The sequence below is a fragment of the Syzygium oleosum genome, unplaced genomic scaffold (assembly GCF_021117445.2).
Source record: "Syzygium oleosum isolate NSW1041296 unplaced genomic scaffold, Sole_v2.1 Sole_v2.04, whole genome shotgun sequence".
NCBI classification, from domain to species: Eukaryota; Viridiplantae; Streptophyta; class Magnoliopsida; order Myrtales; family Myrtaceae; genus Syzygium; species Syzygium oleosum.
This window is the reverse complement of record NW_026607488.1, coordinates 7,187,403-7,203,379: the sequence shown is the minus strand read 5'-3', so window position 1 is coordinate 7,203,379 and position 15,977 is coordinate 7,187,403. Positions and strand designations below refer to the sequence as shown.

The 15,977-nt window shown below is 37.8% G+C and overlaps 1 protein-coding gene across 2 annotated transcripts; it reads left to right on the top strand.

Moving 5' to 3' along the window:
- The first annotated feature begins 1,753 nt into the window (after positions 1-1,753).
- On the top strand, positions 1,754-13,270 carry LOC115685330 (disease resistance protein L6-like). 2 transcript variants are annotated; one of them, XM_056310532.1, is made up of 7 exons: positions 1,754-2,814; positions 3,158-3,236; positions 3,811-4,410; positions 5,931-7,080; positions 7,674-7,955; positions 10,464-12,373; positions 12,788-13,270. In XM_056310532.1, the coding sequence occupies exons 2-7, from the start codon at positions 3,178-3,180 to the stop codon at positions 12,858-12,860; spliced, it is 4,074 nt and encodes a 1,357-aa protein (XP_056166507.1). In that variant the 5' UTR covers positions 1,754-2,814; positions 3,158-3,177; the 3' UTR covers positions 12,861-13,270. The 2 variants fall into 2 exon arrangements, with proteins under 2 accessions (XP_056166507.1, XP_030466242.1); XM_030610382.2 differs by having other exon boundaries at positions 3,038-3,236.
- The last annotated feature ends 2,707 nt before the right edge of the window (positions 13,271-15,977 follow it).

The window sequence follows — 15,977 nt, the reverse complement described above, 5'->3', positions numbered from 1 at the left end:
ATTCTAGATGGACCAAGTCATTAAGCACCATGAAATATTTCGTACCTCAACCATCCTTCTAATTTTTAGCTGGTAAATTATCCAAAAAATCATAAAAATATTATACTTTTATCAATTCGATCCTAAATATTTTATTGTATCAATTCAGTCCTAAACATATTTACGTTTTACCAATTGAGTCTATTGGGCCAATTTTAGTCAGAAATTGTTGACGTGAACGCTGTCTATCTTACGTGGCATGACCGACGTTGACGTGGAAGATTTTTAATAATTTTTTAAAATTTTATTTAATTTTTCTCTTCTTTTTCCTTTATTTCTTTTCTTTGTTTTTTTTTTACAACTTTGGCTGGCAACCATTACTAGCCACAGGCGAGGGTGTTGTAGCCCTCGCCAGCCCAAGTGATGGTCGGTCGACAGCCTCATCGTCCAAAGTTGTAAAAAAGAAAAGAAAAGAAAAGAAAAGAGAAGAATCCCTGCTAAGTCATTTTTTTACTTATGTTACATTTTACATAGATTTCTAATCGACCCGTAATAAATTAGTGGTGACTCCAGATTTAATTGACTTACATGTTTAATTAATTAAATTGAAATCCCAAAATTGCAATTGGTATGGGCTTTTGAGCGTCTACGCTAAGTCTTTGGCTTAGTAATCCATTAGCTTCCCCTAATGGTTCACCAACACGGTGGAAAAAATTAAAAATTGACTTCACCAAGAGGTTATGTTATATAGGGCGGAGTTAGGGTGAGTGAGCATGCAAATAGGGAGATGGCAGTGTGAGATTCTGAGAAGTTGGTGATGAGCTTCGCCGTTTTGGGTAGGGGAGATGATCTGGCGTTGGTCTTAAAAATGAGAGATTTCTCTAAAAAAGAATCCGCAACAATCACCGCCCTTTTTCGTTCAGTGGCGTGCTTTCAAAAGAGAATGAGGGGAGAACAGTGGAGGGCTTTCTTTAAGGGTTAATATCACGAAAATCCAAAATTAGTACATTTATGATAATTTTACTTCGAATTATTTTTTTGGCCACCAAAAATTCTAAACTGGTACATCTATAATAAATTTGCCCTGAACTATTTTTTTGACCTCTAAAAACCCAAAACTGGTGCACTTATGACAATTTTACCCCGAACTATTTTTTTGACCATCAAAAACTCCACACTAGTATACTTGTGATAATTTTACCCTCGAACTAATTTTTTGACTACCAAAAACCCCAAACTGATATATTTGTAACAAATTTACCCTATGTTGGTGTCCGTTAAATTGGATTAATATCACGAAAAATCACAAATTGGTAAACTTATGACAAACAGAGGGGTAAAACTCAAAACCGGTACAACTATCAATTACCACGTGTCATTAAACTTAGCAATTTGAAAGTAAAATTTAAACGAAACTAACGGAGGGTAAATTTATCACATGTGTATCAACTTGAAATTTTTGGTGGTCAAAAAATTAGTTCGGGGATAAAATTGTCACATGTATACCTGCGTGGGGTTTTTTATTGTCAAAAAAATAATTTTGGGTAAAATTATCACAGATGTATTAGTTTGAAATTTTTTATGATCAAAAAAATAATTTGAAATAAATTTATCATAAATATATCAGCTAGAAATTTTTGGTTGTATTAACTCTTTCGTCTTTAAAGCAAGCAGAACCTAACAACCATTCAAAAGAAACTCTGACTAATCTGGGTCATTAAGGAAATTTCTATGATGCTAATTCCCAACAACACTAATCATTTTTAGTCCTTTCCAATCCTGCTGCTCCGACCACACTCCGACCACCAGGTAGGCCCTCCCGAGAAAATATTGGGTACCCCAATTGATGTCATGTTAGCAAAATCATAATTCACTCTGTAATGAACACGTGTCGCCCGAGCCCACCTCTGTCTGGCCAAATTTTCAGCCCATCTCTTTGCTCTCTATCTCTCTCTTTCCCTTTCTCTCTCTCCTCCGCTTCACTCCTTTTCCCTTGTCTGACCCCGAGTCCTAGCCACCGCCGATGGATGCTTGTCTCTTCGTGTGCCTCACGGTCGGGAACCTCGCACTGAAAATCCCCGTCGCCGCCAAGCCCGCCCGCTCCACCTCCACCCGTCGTCCTCCCCCCTGCTTTCGCAAGATCAAGCTCAAGAGCTTCCCCTTCCAAACCGTCGCTTGACCACGAGCTCGCAACCATGGTTACTCGAGGTCGAGCTCCGTGGCCATGGCGGCCGTGAGCCTTGGGCTCGTGCTCCGGTGCCGGGGATGGAGAAGACATCGGTGATGCCGATTTGGACGAGCTGTTGGGAGGCACACCGTCGTCGTCCGCTTTTGGTTTCCATGCAGAAGATAAGGAATTGCGAGGAAGCGGCAGAGAGAAAGTGAAGAGGGAGTCTCGCGAGTGAGGGAGGGACAGGAGGGGAGAGAGAAAATGGGCTACACACAGGAGAAAATATCCCTGACAATGGGCACAGGCAACATGTGTCCATCACTTGAGTGGACTATGATTTTGCTGACATGGGTTGGGGTCAGGCGGTCCCTCGAGCTTCTTGACTTCGGGGGTCTTCATATTTTAGTCGAGCCTTTTGACGTACATAAAGGATATATCGAGAGAAATCGCAGAGCCAAGAATTACCCAATCCTTGAGAAGTGTTGGTCGATCTTCTTTCACTATATATGGTTGCAATTAGCTCTTTGTACACGCAGTGGTCCAAGTGCCGGTTACTTGGGGATTTGTAGGTGAATTCAGTGTAGTGGAACGGCTGCAAATTGGACTCCATTGACGCGTTGCTTTAATCACAATCTGAACTTCGTCGCTCTACGCCGACGCTGACTGTAAGTACATAATCCACTTTACTCGAAAATTTAAATGACTGCTGAGTATATGTGCGTATGTTGACAGACGTTGAGGCAGGAGAAAGAAACTTGCACTTATAAATGTTTGATGCAGTTAATTGGGCTTGTTTGATGGTTATTCCTATTTCCAAGTTTCATCAAGTCGAAGTGTACAATTTCATATAATAACATGGCTTTGCCCCGTATTGTTGACTCCTCTCAGTCTCTGTGCACCCCCAAGGTCTGATTTTTGGCGACTCCTTCGTATCCCAGGATCTTCCTTCACTGAAACCTCCCAATTAGCTCTTTTTACAGAACGGTCCTCTTCTTTGGGTGAATACAGCTGAGAGGATCGGGCCCCAGATGGAACCCAATAGAGGTCAGGCTCTAATCACCATCCTCGCTTTGACTGTAGCAAGAGTGTAAGTGCTCTAATCCCACTTCTTTTCGATCTCTTGTTGACAGATAATGCAAAATAAAATAAAACTTTGCACCTGTATGTTGGCCGCAAAAAAACGACATCCAAGATCTCCATAGCTAGAATCTAGAACACATCAATCTAGTAAAAGGAATTTGCGCACATTTTTGAAATCCATCGTTCTTGACGCAAAATAACGACGATCCTCCGCGCAAGTTCTTCTCCTCTATTACCCTCTGTATCACTAACTCAATGAGACTACCTCTCGCAGTTAGCATTTGCTCTTTATATAAGATAATTTGTGCATCAGGGTTAGAGGAGGAATTTGAGCACTATCTATAGAATTTTAAGCTCGGCCCTCTCATCACGGGCTGGGCATTACTCGATCCACACTAGTCGGTCTTATATTAGACTAATTAAGAATCTTTATATCTTACCTTATTAGATCAAGTCCGTAAAATGGTTAATTACAATCTTAAATAATGTAGCTTACATCAGAAAAACTCTCACACTGTACATGTTCGATATAATTCAGCCTGCTTGTTCAATTCACATTCCTTATTTTACATATAAATCAGGTTACAAGTCTGTAACTTTTGTCTCACGAACTCAAGGAGAAATAGGGACTTGGAGTCAAGCTCGAGAATGGACGATAGGTCTGGAGAAAAGGAAGAGGCGTTAAGGAGGGACTCAGAGTCAACCTCGAGAACCGACAATGCGTCTCACGAAGAGTTCGATGTGTTGCTGAGTTTTCGGGGACCGGATACTCGCAATGGATTTGCCAATTGCCTCTACCATCGCTTGAGAGATGCTGGAATCCGCGTTTTCTTGGACAATGAAGAACTCCAAGTCGGTAAAGAAATTGGTGGAGAGCTTTTGAAAGTACATGAAAAGTCTCGAATCTACATACCTATCTTCTATAAGGGTTACGCTAACAGTTCGTGGTGTCTCCGTGAGGTTGCACTCATGGTGGAATGCACCTCAACATCAGATGGGAAGAAAGAGATACTTCCCATCTTTTACGACGTGGACCCTAACGATGTTAAGCTCAAAACTGAGTTGTATAGAAAAGCCATACCCAAGCACAAGAAGAAGTTTGGCTCTGATGAATTGAAGCGGTGGGAAAAGGCCCTTGTTGAGGTTGCACATTTAAAGGGGTGGGATCTTAAAGGCAAAGGGTAAATATCCTCAACTTTTTATTATTAATCCGCACAGTATTTACATTTCATTGGATGAAAGTTTGTCCCTCGAAATTCTTAAACATAAAGCATTTGGACATTTTTATTTGATATTTGCATTAGGAGTTCATGACAGCCAGACCAAAACAACCGAAAGCCCACAACAAAAAATAGAAAATGGCTAATTTTTTTAAATCACAACAAATCGGGTCAACCCCAACCCAAATAAGGCATTTTTCCAATTCATGCCGCGTTAAGCGAATATGACCCGACAGGTAAAACCACCTTTTTACTTAATCATATTCTTCACTTAATCAACTACTTTACTTAACCGTATTACCACAATAAGAATAGTGGTAATCATGCGGTTTTCTGTATTTTTTTATCTCCCGTGGTAATCACAAATATTGTACAGTTACTAACTCGTGTGATTGTTGAATTAATAGGAGTATTGCAATTTTAAAATTATAATAAGACATGATTAGAATTTTTTTCTAAAACGAGTGCATAATTAACATTACAAAAGTGCACATGCCATGCATCTATACAAAAAAGAGACGTTTAAAAGATTTTAAAAAATTTCCCTATTATGAAATATTAGAATAAATAATTTAATGAAAAGAAATTATTGACATATTATGAAGGAATTGAAACGGTGGAAGAAGGCTCTTGTAGAGGGGAATTTTCTGCACTTTTTCTTTGGAAGAAACTTTGTGTGTCCAAATTTTCAAACCTATATCACTGTGTCATTACATTAGAAGTTAATGGAATGCTGACTAGGATTCTGCTCGAGAACCTGCAAAAGGTGATGTCAATGAGGTGTGGGTGAAAATATTTTCTCAAATCCGCGAAAACTATGTCAAACCTAACCTACACCTGAAAATTGGAAAAAATACCAAAAAAGTCATAAACTTATTGTACTTATGCAAATTTAATCGTAAACCATTCAATCGTAACAATTGAGTCCTAAAACCTTATGACAATTTGTCAATATAGTCCATTCGGCCAATTTTGGCCGGAAATCGCTGACATGGACTCCGGTCCTAGGGGACACGACCGGCACTGACATGGACAAATCGTACAATTGTTTAATATATATTTTTGAATTTTTATAACATCTTTTCTTTTATCTTATCTTTTTCTTCTTATCTTTTTCCTTTTCTTTCTTTTCTTTATTTTTTCCCAACTGTGGGTCGGTGAGGTCACCGGCCGATTCAGCAAATATTCAAACTTATAGCAATGTGGCATTACATTAGAAATTAATGGAATCTAGACTGAAATTGTGCTCAGAAACCCTACAAAAGGAAATGAGGCGTGGGTGAAGGTGAACTTTTTTCAAACCCACAAAAAACTATGTAAAGCCAAACCTGTACCCAAAAATTTCCAGTTCATTGATTATAATGGTTGATTTCCATTTTTTTAAGTAGTTGAAATAGCTGAGTTATGTATGCACATGTTCCCCATAGTCCACTAGTCTATCATATCTTTGACTGAAACGAAATTTTCATGCTTTGCTGCAGCCACGGAGAACAAATTGAATTGATTGTTGAAGAGGTTTCCCGTAAGCTTAATACTAGACACATGATTGTGACTGAACATTTTGTTGAAGATAGTGCTCAAATGGAAGGCATAATGAAATTGTTGGATGTTAGCTCTGGCGGTGTACATTTTGTTGGTATCCATGGCATGGGTGGTGTTGGAAAAACAACTCTTGCCAAAGTCATTTTCAACGAACTAACTTTTCACTTTGAACGTTGTAGTTTCCTTGAAGATGTTCGAGCTTCATCGCAACCTCCTGGTGGCCTTATAGAATTGCAGAAAAAGCTTTTATCAGATTTGGCTGGTTATGGGATTGCTAATCAAATTAAAGATGTTGATGGTGGGACTACAATGATAAAAAAAGCATTGAGTAGTAAAAAAGTACTCATCGTTCTTGATGATCTAGACAAGAAAGAGCAACTCGAAAAACTAGCCGGAAAATCTAATTGGTTTTGTTCTGGTAGCAGAATTATTATTACAACTAGGGACGAAAGCATCCTAATGACTCAAGTGGGCTCATCTAGTAAAAAGGTCCTCAACCAACCCAAAGGAGTTTTGCGTTATGAAGTTCAAGAAATGAGATTTGATTTAGCACTTCATCTGTTTTATAAGCATGCATTCAGAAGTGACTCTGTTATAGAAGAATATGATACTCTTTCAAGAGAAATTGTTTGTACAGTAGGCATGCTTCCTTTGGCCGTTGTGGTGATAGGGTCCAATCTTTTTGACTGGGGCAAAGATTTGGGGCGTTCGGATAAAAGAGAAGTATGGGATGAGACGCTGAAGAAGTTAAAGGAAAGCCCTTTTGAGGATGTTCGAGATACATTAATGATAAGTTATGAACGATTAGAGGATAAGCACAAAGAAGTATTTCTCGATATAGCGTGCTTTTTCATCAATGCCGACAGAACATATCCGGTTATAATGTGGAAAGATTGTGGATACTTTCCTAGCATTGCAATGAGGGTTCTCTCTCAGAGGTCCTTGATCAAAATTAGAGATGATAATAGGTTTTGGATGCATGATCAAGTTCGAGATTTTGGAAGGTACATTGTTCTTCGAAGATATCCGCGCAAGTTTTGTAGGGTTTGGATTCGTGAGGATGCCCTCAAACTACTGGAGGGGAAAAAGGTAAACGAAAACTGCATATGTTTGAAAATATTTGGTGTAAGAAATTCTTTGAATTTTCTTTCTTATTTAAAGCAACAATGTGGTTAAAATCTGCATCCAATAGATCACTTTTCTTAACGTCGCTTTTGTCTTGCGGGGGTTACATCTCTCCGTCAAAACTTCAGGTCAAAGGTCTCAAAAATTTGAAGAGAGAGCCAAAAGAGATTGCCTGACAGTTGGCTTTATTTTCTTGGCTCTAGTCTATATCAAGTAGCTCTTTTGAAATTTTGAATAAATAAAGAGCAGTTTACGTGTGATCCAGATTATTTTCAATCCCGATTTTTAAAATAAACTAAGAAGCTTTTGAATTAATATGCAAATTATATTTCTCGAACAGTAGAAACCGAAAATTTGATACCTCCACACTTGAAAATTAGTTTATGTAGAAGAGAAGGAAACAACTACTTGCTGGGAAAAAAAGTGTGCCATAGTTTTGGGAAGCGTATGTGGCGAGCTTAATTATCGGAGAAATTGTTTGACAATGCTTTTGTGTCCTCTCTATTGTAGTTCTGTAAACCTTATGTTGCATGTTCAATTGAGTCTTTGATATGCAGAGAAATGAAGATGTTGAAGCATTAAGCCTGGCTTCCAATGGCTATAGCCGCAACATTGCATCTGAAGAATTAGCTGCTCTACCAAATCTAAGGTTCCTTCGAGTGAAAGGCATTGATTTTTTTGGCAACTTCAAGAATCGTCTTTCAAAGCTAACATGGTTTTCTTGGGAAATTACGAGTAAGGAATTTTATGCGGAGAGTTTTCATTTTACTAGTTTGGTCGTGCTAGACCTTTCAAGAAGTGATATCGAAGATGACTGGGGTGGGTGGAGCCAAATCCAGGTATGATATGCCTTACTCTATTCACCTTCTTTCCATTCTTACGGATCAGTCAGTGCATAGTACACGTAGGTGGCATGCTCCCCTGATCTAAAATATTTTGTGCTAGTCTAACATCTAGAATGGACTACAACCAACTAAACACATATGTAAAGAAAGGAGAGGAAGCTATAGAATCACATGGAATCAGCATATTATCCCAGAAAATGATATTACGAGCGGAATATTATTGTTGTTCTATATTTCATCCATTCACTACCGACTTCTTTAGTAATTGAACCACAGATAAATATGATATGCTTAGAACTCATACTAACAAGAATCATTGGCTGTGCTCACAAGTCCATAGTATTATCCAGGCATCCATCATTGCCTCGGTTTGAGGAATTCAAAATTTACCTACTTTGGGGTTTGAACTTTGGATGCTTTATGGCTTGTTGTTGACGCTTTTGTGATAGCTAATTGTTGAAATATTATTCCACGCTGCTTGACAACGGGTCTCATACTTTTTTATACACATTTGGTTTCTCTCCGCTCATTAATTTAAGCTGTTGGGTTAGACTTTTTAATATGATATCAGAACCAATGCTACCCCTTTTGCATATGTGTGTCCACCCCAACATGCGGTGGTTAAATTCCACAGGTTTCTCCTAGACCTTTTTTAAGAACGGAAGAGTAGACTTTGGTGTTCCTATGGTACAACCTTGTAATGTACATCTCTTTTTCTATGACATTTTTAAGACTTGATCATGAAGAAATATTGTAACATCGTAAATCTCTTTAATGACACTTTACAATTTTCTTTTTGGTAACTTAATTACGACTCTACATCATGAATATGCATGAGTGAGGGATATATGGAAGTGCCCCATTCTCGTATGGTTGATAAGACTCGAAATAAAGTTCCATGTGTAAAGTTTTTAAATCTTGGGAAGATTTAAACTTCAATGGCAATTTGCAAGCAGATTTCTATAAATTTATTGCCGAAAGGAAACTTGTTTATGCATTGTAAATTTGAATGATAGATGGTAAATTTGAAATATCGTTGATAAGAAAAAATTGATTGGCAACTTTTTAGTTTGATAAATTATCCACAAACTAACAATGTTATTAACATCATCAAACCTCATACCAGATTACCAATTGTTTTTGAATATTCCAAGTGATCCCCTTCATTAGTTAGTAGATTACGATTTGCGTAGAATACTTTACTAATAGTGTTGTTTAATTGTTATAACACATAAACAAAATACTATTTACCACGGCAAAGGGTTAATAGATTATGGTCATTGCTTCAATTTTACCAAGTACCAAGTTTTATTTTTGAGTAACATACAAATATAATAATTGATTTATCAGGTTAAAATACCTTTGTAGACTACGAACTGTCGTCATTTTTCAGCTGGTAGACTATGGAATTGCTTACATGCTTTACTAATGGTATTAGTTAATGATTTTAACTTAGGGTTAATACAACGGAAAACCCTAAACTGATACACCTGTGAAAATTTACTCCAAACTAATTTTTTGACCACAAAAACCCCAAACTGGTACACCCGTGACAAATTTACCCTTAACTAATTTTTTTAGCACAAAAAACCTCAAACTGTACACTTGTAACAAATTTACCCTAAACTAATTTTGTGAGCACCAAAAACCTAAAACTAATAATCCTATGACAAATTTATCCTTCGTTAGCGGATCGGTTTGGGGTTTTCGTGGCATTTGCCCTATGGATTTCTACGTGGACTTGCTACGTCACCATACCACGTCACCATGCATCATCTACGTCACAAATTTAACGGTAAAATTTGACGAAACCTGATAGAGGACAAATTTATTACTGGTGTACCAGTTTGGGGTTTTTGGTAGTCAGAAAATTAGTTTTGGGTAAATTTATCATATGTGTATTAGTTTGGGATTTTTTGTGCTTAAAACAATAGTTTGAAATAAATTTGTTACAAGTGTACTGGTTTGGGGTTTTCGTGGTCAAAAATTAATTTTGGGTAAATTTGTCATAAATGTACCAGTTTAAGGTTTTTCGTGATATTAACTCTTTAACTTATGAACCGAAAAATCATTCTTTTACTAAAAAATTGTAGTAGATTGTTGACACCCATTTTAATTTTTTTATTTTTTATTTAAGGGTCGGTCGCGACATAGATAATTAGATTTATTTGATTTTACAAACAAACAAACTGTTGTATCACTATAAATCTCTAGTAGCTAATAAATTTCACTACTAACTTACTATTTCACCACTAAGATTTAGTTATGAGCAGTAAATTTATAAAGAAAGGACTTGGTAATCTTCAATTACATTGAGGTACTGTTTTCCATCGATGGAAGATTATTCCGTTTTCCCCGATAGAAGCGACCTAGTTGCGCCATTTGCAAGTAAACGAGGGAGTATATTGAATTATAAAAATGAGAATAATTACTTACATAAAAATTCTAGTTAGGATGATTGATATGTTTCATTCTTTTTAATATCACATTTTTTTTCTGCAGATGACAGAAAAATTAAAAGTTTTGGATTTAACGGATTGTACAAAATTGAGGAGGACACCCGACTTCTCTAATTTCATGTCTTTAGAGACATTAATACTTGCTCGGTGTACCAACTTAATCACCATTAACCCCTCGATTTCTAAGCTTCAACTCCTAAAGACTTTGAATATCAAAGGGTGTAGTTCTCTTGGGGAGTTGCCTGAGGAAGTTGGTTCTCTACAATCTTTGAAGCATATCGTCATGCCACAAAATTTTCAACCCTTGAAGCTTCCGGAGATATTTGGCAATTTGATATCTCTATCGAGTTTTAGATTAAACGAACACCCTAAAATCCCCAAACTTCCAGACTCAATTGGAGGGGCGACGAATCTTACCAGCATAACTTTGCGTGGGTGCGTGGGGATAAAGGAACTTCCAAGCTCAATTGGGGAGTTAAAAATGTTGGCAGAGTTGGATGTATCAACATCAGGTGTAATTGAACTACCCGATTCTATCGGAAACTTAAAGAAACTAAGGGTGTTGAGGTTATGTAGATCACAGATAAAGGAGTTTCCTCATACTATTGGAGGACTGGAGATGCTTGAAGGCTTATATGCCCACAAATCCTATGATCTAACAGACAAAAACTTGGAGGAAATTGGGAAACTAATCCATTTGAAGACATTGGACTTAGCATTTACTAGTGTTTCTAGATTGCCTCTAGAGATAAGTCGTCTCCATCTCCAAAATCTTAAAGTGGGTTCGATTGAGCTTCGACATGTGCCGGCTCTTCCATCAAGTTTGAAATTCCTTGCAGTTCAAGCTATGGACTTCTCTCTTGTCCCTCACCCCTCAAGCATCACCGATTTAGAACATCTAGAATTATATAGATTCAGCAATTTGAGAATTAGAGAACACTCTACTAGGCTGGACTATGACTCAAAACTCAAAGCAGCTTTGATGAGGGAGCAACCGTCCTATCAGCTTCCATCTCATTTGTTGACCTTGAAACTCAGGAGTATTAGTCCATTGCCACATTTTTCTAACTTATTAAATTTGAAGGTTTTGCATGTAATTGAATGTCCAATATCACACCTACTTGTCACTCCAGGGCTAACACATTTGAGGGAATTGCACATAAGTAGATGTGAATCCCTTGAAGAAATACCCGGTCTATCACTCTTGAAGAGTCTGGAGCGCTTGGAACTGAAAGGCTTGAATGTGCTAGTTGAGATTCAAGGTTTGGCAGAACTGCAATCTTTGCAATACCTCCTCCTTTCCGGTTGTGATTTACTAGGAAAGTTACCCAACTTGAATAAGTTGGGTAAGCTACAACATCTAGAGCTAGAAGCTTGTCCAAATTTAAGAGCCATTGAGGGCATGGAGGGCTTAGAAAGCTGGGTGTTAGATAGTCGTGGCCGCACAATCCTTGAAAGAATGCCGAATATTTCAAGATCGACTTGGCTTTCCCACATATTACCTATGTATGATGTGTTCTTCAGTTTTAAGGGACCAGACACTCATTTTAGCATTGTCAATTATCTTCACTATTATATGTTACGTGATCGAGTTTCTGTTTATAGTCATGACGATGACTTGAGGTCCGGTGAAGGGATTGGGGAAGAGATTCTACAAGCACTCACTAATTCCAATATCTACATACCCGTCTTCTCTAGAAACTACGCTTCCAGTCATCGGTGTCTCCGCGAACTTGCCTACATGGTAAAATGCACATCCGAATCAAAGGGGAAAAGAAGAATCCTCCCCATTTTCTACGACGTGGAGATTGATGATGTTAAGCTCGAAACCGATATATACAAAAACGACCTAGACAAGCATCGGATGAACTTCGACCACAACGAAGTGAAGTCATGGAAAGAGGCCCTAATTGAGGTCGCAGCAATGAGGGGTTTCGTCTGGAAAAATAATAGGTAATTATGCTATTTCGCCACTAAATCATGAGCTGGATGGTCGATTGAACTTCGACCACAACTAAGTGAAGTCATTCAATTGAACTTTCCCAACACACTGAATTTCAAAGTTACTGCAGTGCGACCCTTTCGCATACAAATAGTTGTCCACTCAAGCAAATTCAATCATGTAGAATAAGAAGTAGATCCTTCTAGTTCCTAATATCAAGAGGAACTCTGGGGTCAAACAGAACATAATTGCATATTAGCACAGGCACACATATTTTATTTCTTTTGTTTTGTTTTCTAAGTTAAAGATCTTCAGGTTATATTGGTTTGAGAAATCAAATCATCAATTAGATCGTCATTTGAAGTGCTTTAGATTTTTGTCTGTCCAACTAAAATGAACTGTCTTTCAATTGTGCATTGCTGCAGCTACGAAGAAGTACTTCAAATAATCATTTCAGAGGTTTTTAGAGCAAGGAAATTGTTAGATGTTGACTCCTGAAGCCATCTTTTGGTCGGTTGTCAAAGATCTTCAGGTTACGGTGGTTTGAGAAATCAAATCAACAATTAGATCGTCATTTTGATATCCATTAAATTTTGTCTTTCCAACTAAAATGAATTGTCCTTCAATTGTATATTGCTGCAGCTACGAAGAAGTACTTCGATTAATTATTGCAGAGGTTTTTACAGCAAGTAAATTGTTAGACGTTGACTCCTGAAGCCATCTTTTGGTTCGTCATCAAAGAAAAGGTGAATGGATTTGCTATCAATATACTAAAATTTTCCCCAACTGCATTCTATTTCAATTGTTTAGAGGATCTAGATATTTCATTAATGAAATTGGTTTACGATGCTAATGCTTAGGTGCATTATTTACATGGTTAGCATATTTGTATGAACGAGTATATCGGTGAACTTCCGTGCTTTTTTAGAGGGTTAGTTAGGCTCAAACGTCAGTGTTTACAAGGGTGCTATGCAATAAAAGAAAAGGATTTTTCATACAAAGTTGGGAAAATTTGAATCGCCGGTGGAATTGGATTGGCAACTGTTAAAGATAGTTGATCTACCTAATTTAGTCGTAAATCTTAACAGATAGTGAAAGATAGTTAATAGCTCACTTCTCTTTGAATGTCAATTTACGCACATGTAGTATGAATACGAGTTACGGTGAAACTTTCTTTTTAAAAAGTGTGTCAAAATTATTCCATTACCATGCAGATCTTAGTCTAGTCGCTGTCAAGCACTTACCTTGAGTTTTTGGGACTGTGGCTCCATACATATTATATCATAGTCTCTCATAAAACTCACATCCGTCATCTCACAGGCTAATATGGATCGTGGTCAATTCATATCAGTCACTTTACATAAATGTTACAGTGACCTCATCTTGGTCTTTTATCAAGCGAAATTCGTATGAGAAAAAGAAAGAACGTGCAGAGGAGTTCTTGTTTCAGCGGAAGTGGAGCTTTTGCTTGGGCTTGAACATCCAACGATCTGTGCTATGAGTTTTACATCTGAATTGAATTGTTTATTTGTAAATACTGTGGGTTTGGACTTAATCTAAGTATGGGAAACATTCAATCGTGTGAGCAATTGTAACTCTAATTCTTTGATTATAGTGGACTATTTGCTGTAGGTACTCCTCGTGGATGTAGGTGCCGACACTCGAATAGAACTACGTATATCTTCGGCGTCCTTTATTGTTCCTCATTTATTTCTCTAATTCTCTCATGTTGATTTAATTGCAAGATCCTGTCAGTTTCCATATTAATATTACAAGAGAAATGAACTTGCCCGGGATATGCAAATTAACAAAGACGAAATGTTCAACTGAAAGTCTGGGTAGAAAACTTTTGTGGACCAGTTTTGCTATAAATCTTTTCCTTTTTTTTAGTACAATTTCATAAATGCCTTTCTACTGGAGTTCTTTGGCAACATATTTGGAATGAATAAGTGAGAATTCGAGTTTGGAACTTTAATGATACCCAGGTGCTGTCATAATCTGAGGTAATAGTATAAATGCGGTTTTCATTGATCATGCTTTTAGCTTGTTTGCATCCAACCACATTACCGTCGTTCAAATTTGGTACAGACAGCCATATGTGTTAGCAAGGCTGCTTGTGCAAGAGAATGATGTCTCAGCTGAAGCTCAAAGTATCTGCCAGGCGAATCACTGGTACTCCTCTTTGAGATTACCAATTTGTATAGCATGAGAAGTCAGGGAATTCCTGGCTTTGGAGTTCAAAGTTCCCGTTGAAATTTCTGGAGAAATAAGACATTTGAGGTCCCTTGACTTCTCAAAGTTGAGAAGCGCACAGCAGCTTCAAGAACAATGGCGTGAGATGCTACAAGACCTGTACATGTCAAAGATAAGCAATATACTCGTAGGAGCCCTGGGCACTCGTTAAAGAGATGAGACAATGGAGTAGGCGCCGAGGGCCTGTTTCAACCTCCTATTCCTGCTGACCAAAAAAAAAAAAAAACCTCCTATTCCTATCTCCTATCACCATTTTGAATATGCCTAAGGACAAAATCGTGAGACTTGATATGGGACAGACCAAAGCGGACAATACCTCAGTGAATTAATCTAGAGATGTCACAAATCCCACAAAGGGAGAACTTAGAGGATGGGTGTCCACCGTGAAATTACATAAATTTCCCAGTCAACATGATTTAATCCAGACTTCAATCAAGCTTCGAAGGGTAGTTTTTTGTCTCTCACTAGAAAACATGACAATCAAAACAAAATTGATCCATTCAATTTGAACCAGCATAAAGAAAAGTGCAAGTACCACTAGAAAACCTTTTTAGCATCATTAACACGAATAATTCAAGCATCTACTGTCCTAGAAGAAATCTCAGAAAGTCCAATATTCTCAAAAGAATATTAGGGCATCATGTGGATAAAAATTCAGCTACTGAGCAAATTAATTATTCCTGTGTTGATCTATCAAGAGAAATTGTTCGTATAAGTGATAAGCATGAAGTTGGAAGTGAACCACCCGCCTGGGTGGCGCTGCTGGAGTGCGCACTCTTCCTCTCGCAAAAGGTTGAGTGTTCGAATCCCGGGCGCCCGCAGGGTGACTTAACCGGTGGCACGTGTGTGGTGGCTAGCACGTGTCGCCCTCAGGGTTTACTCCCCGGCTGTCGGCCGTGCGGGGGTTCCCTGGGTTACCAAAAAAAAAAAAAAATGAAGTTGGAAGTGACTCTTCTGTGGAAGAATATGATGCTCTTTTAAGAGAAATTGTTCGTACAAGTGAGTGTTCGATACAGCCCAAATCGAAGTTGCATCCAAATTCTGAAGCTTAGTCAAAAGATTAGTTGTGAAAAATATTAAGGTAAAAAAGAAAATTGGGTCCAAGTGAATGTTTAAGAGAGTCCAAATGGCAGCGACCTGACTTATATCACTGGTGTAAAGCGGAACTAAAAACATGATCATCACAAGAATGGACTGGATGAGGGTGGGGGTGTAAATTGAAAACAAAAAAACAAAGGACTTTCTTAAGAGAATCCGGAAATATTTTGGGAGTGGGGTCCAATCTTGTAAATTGGAAAGAATCGCGTGGACTTCTAGGAATAACAAAAAAGAAAGGATTAATACTACAAAAAATTTCAAACT

Excerpts from the sequence above, each read along its gene's own strand:
- LOC115685330 (XM_056310532.1), top strand. The coding sequence starts at position 3,178 with ATGGAACCCAATAGAGGTCAGGCTCTAATCACCATCCTCGCTTTGACT. Across the intron at positions 4,411-5,930 it reads TGGGATCTTAAAGGCAAAGG|CCACGGAGAACAAATTGAAT; the intron begins GTAAATATCCTC and ends GCTTTGCTGCAG. Across the intron at positions 12,374-12,787 it reads TTCGTCTGGAAAAATAATAG|CTACGAAGAAGTACTTCAAA; the intron begins GTAATTATGCTA and ends GCATTGCTGCAG.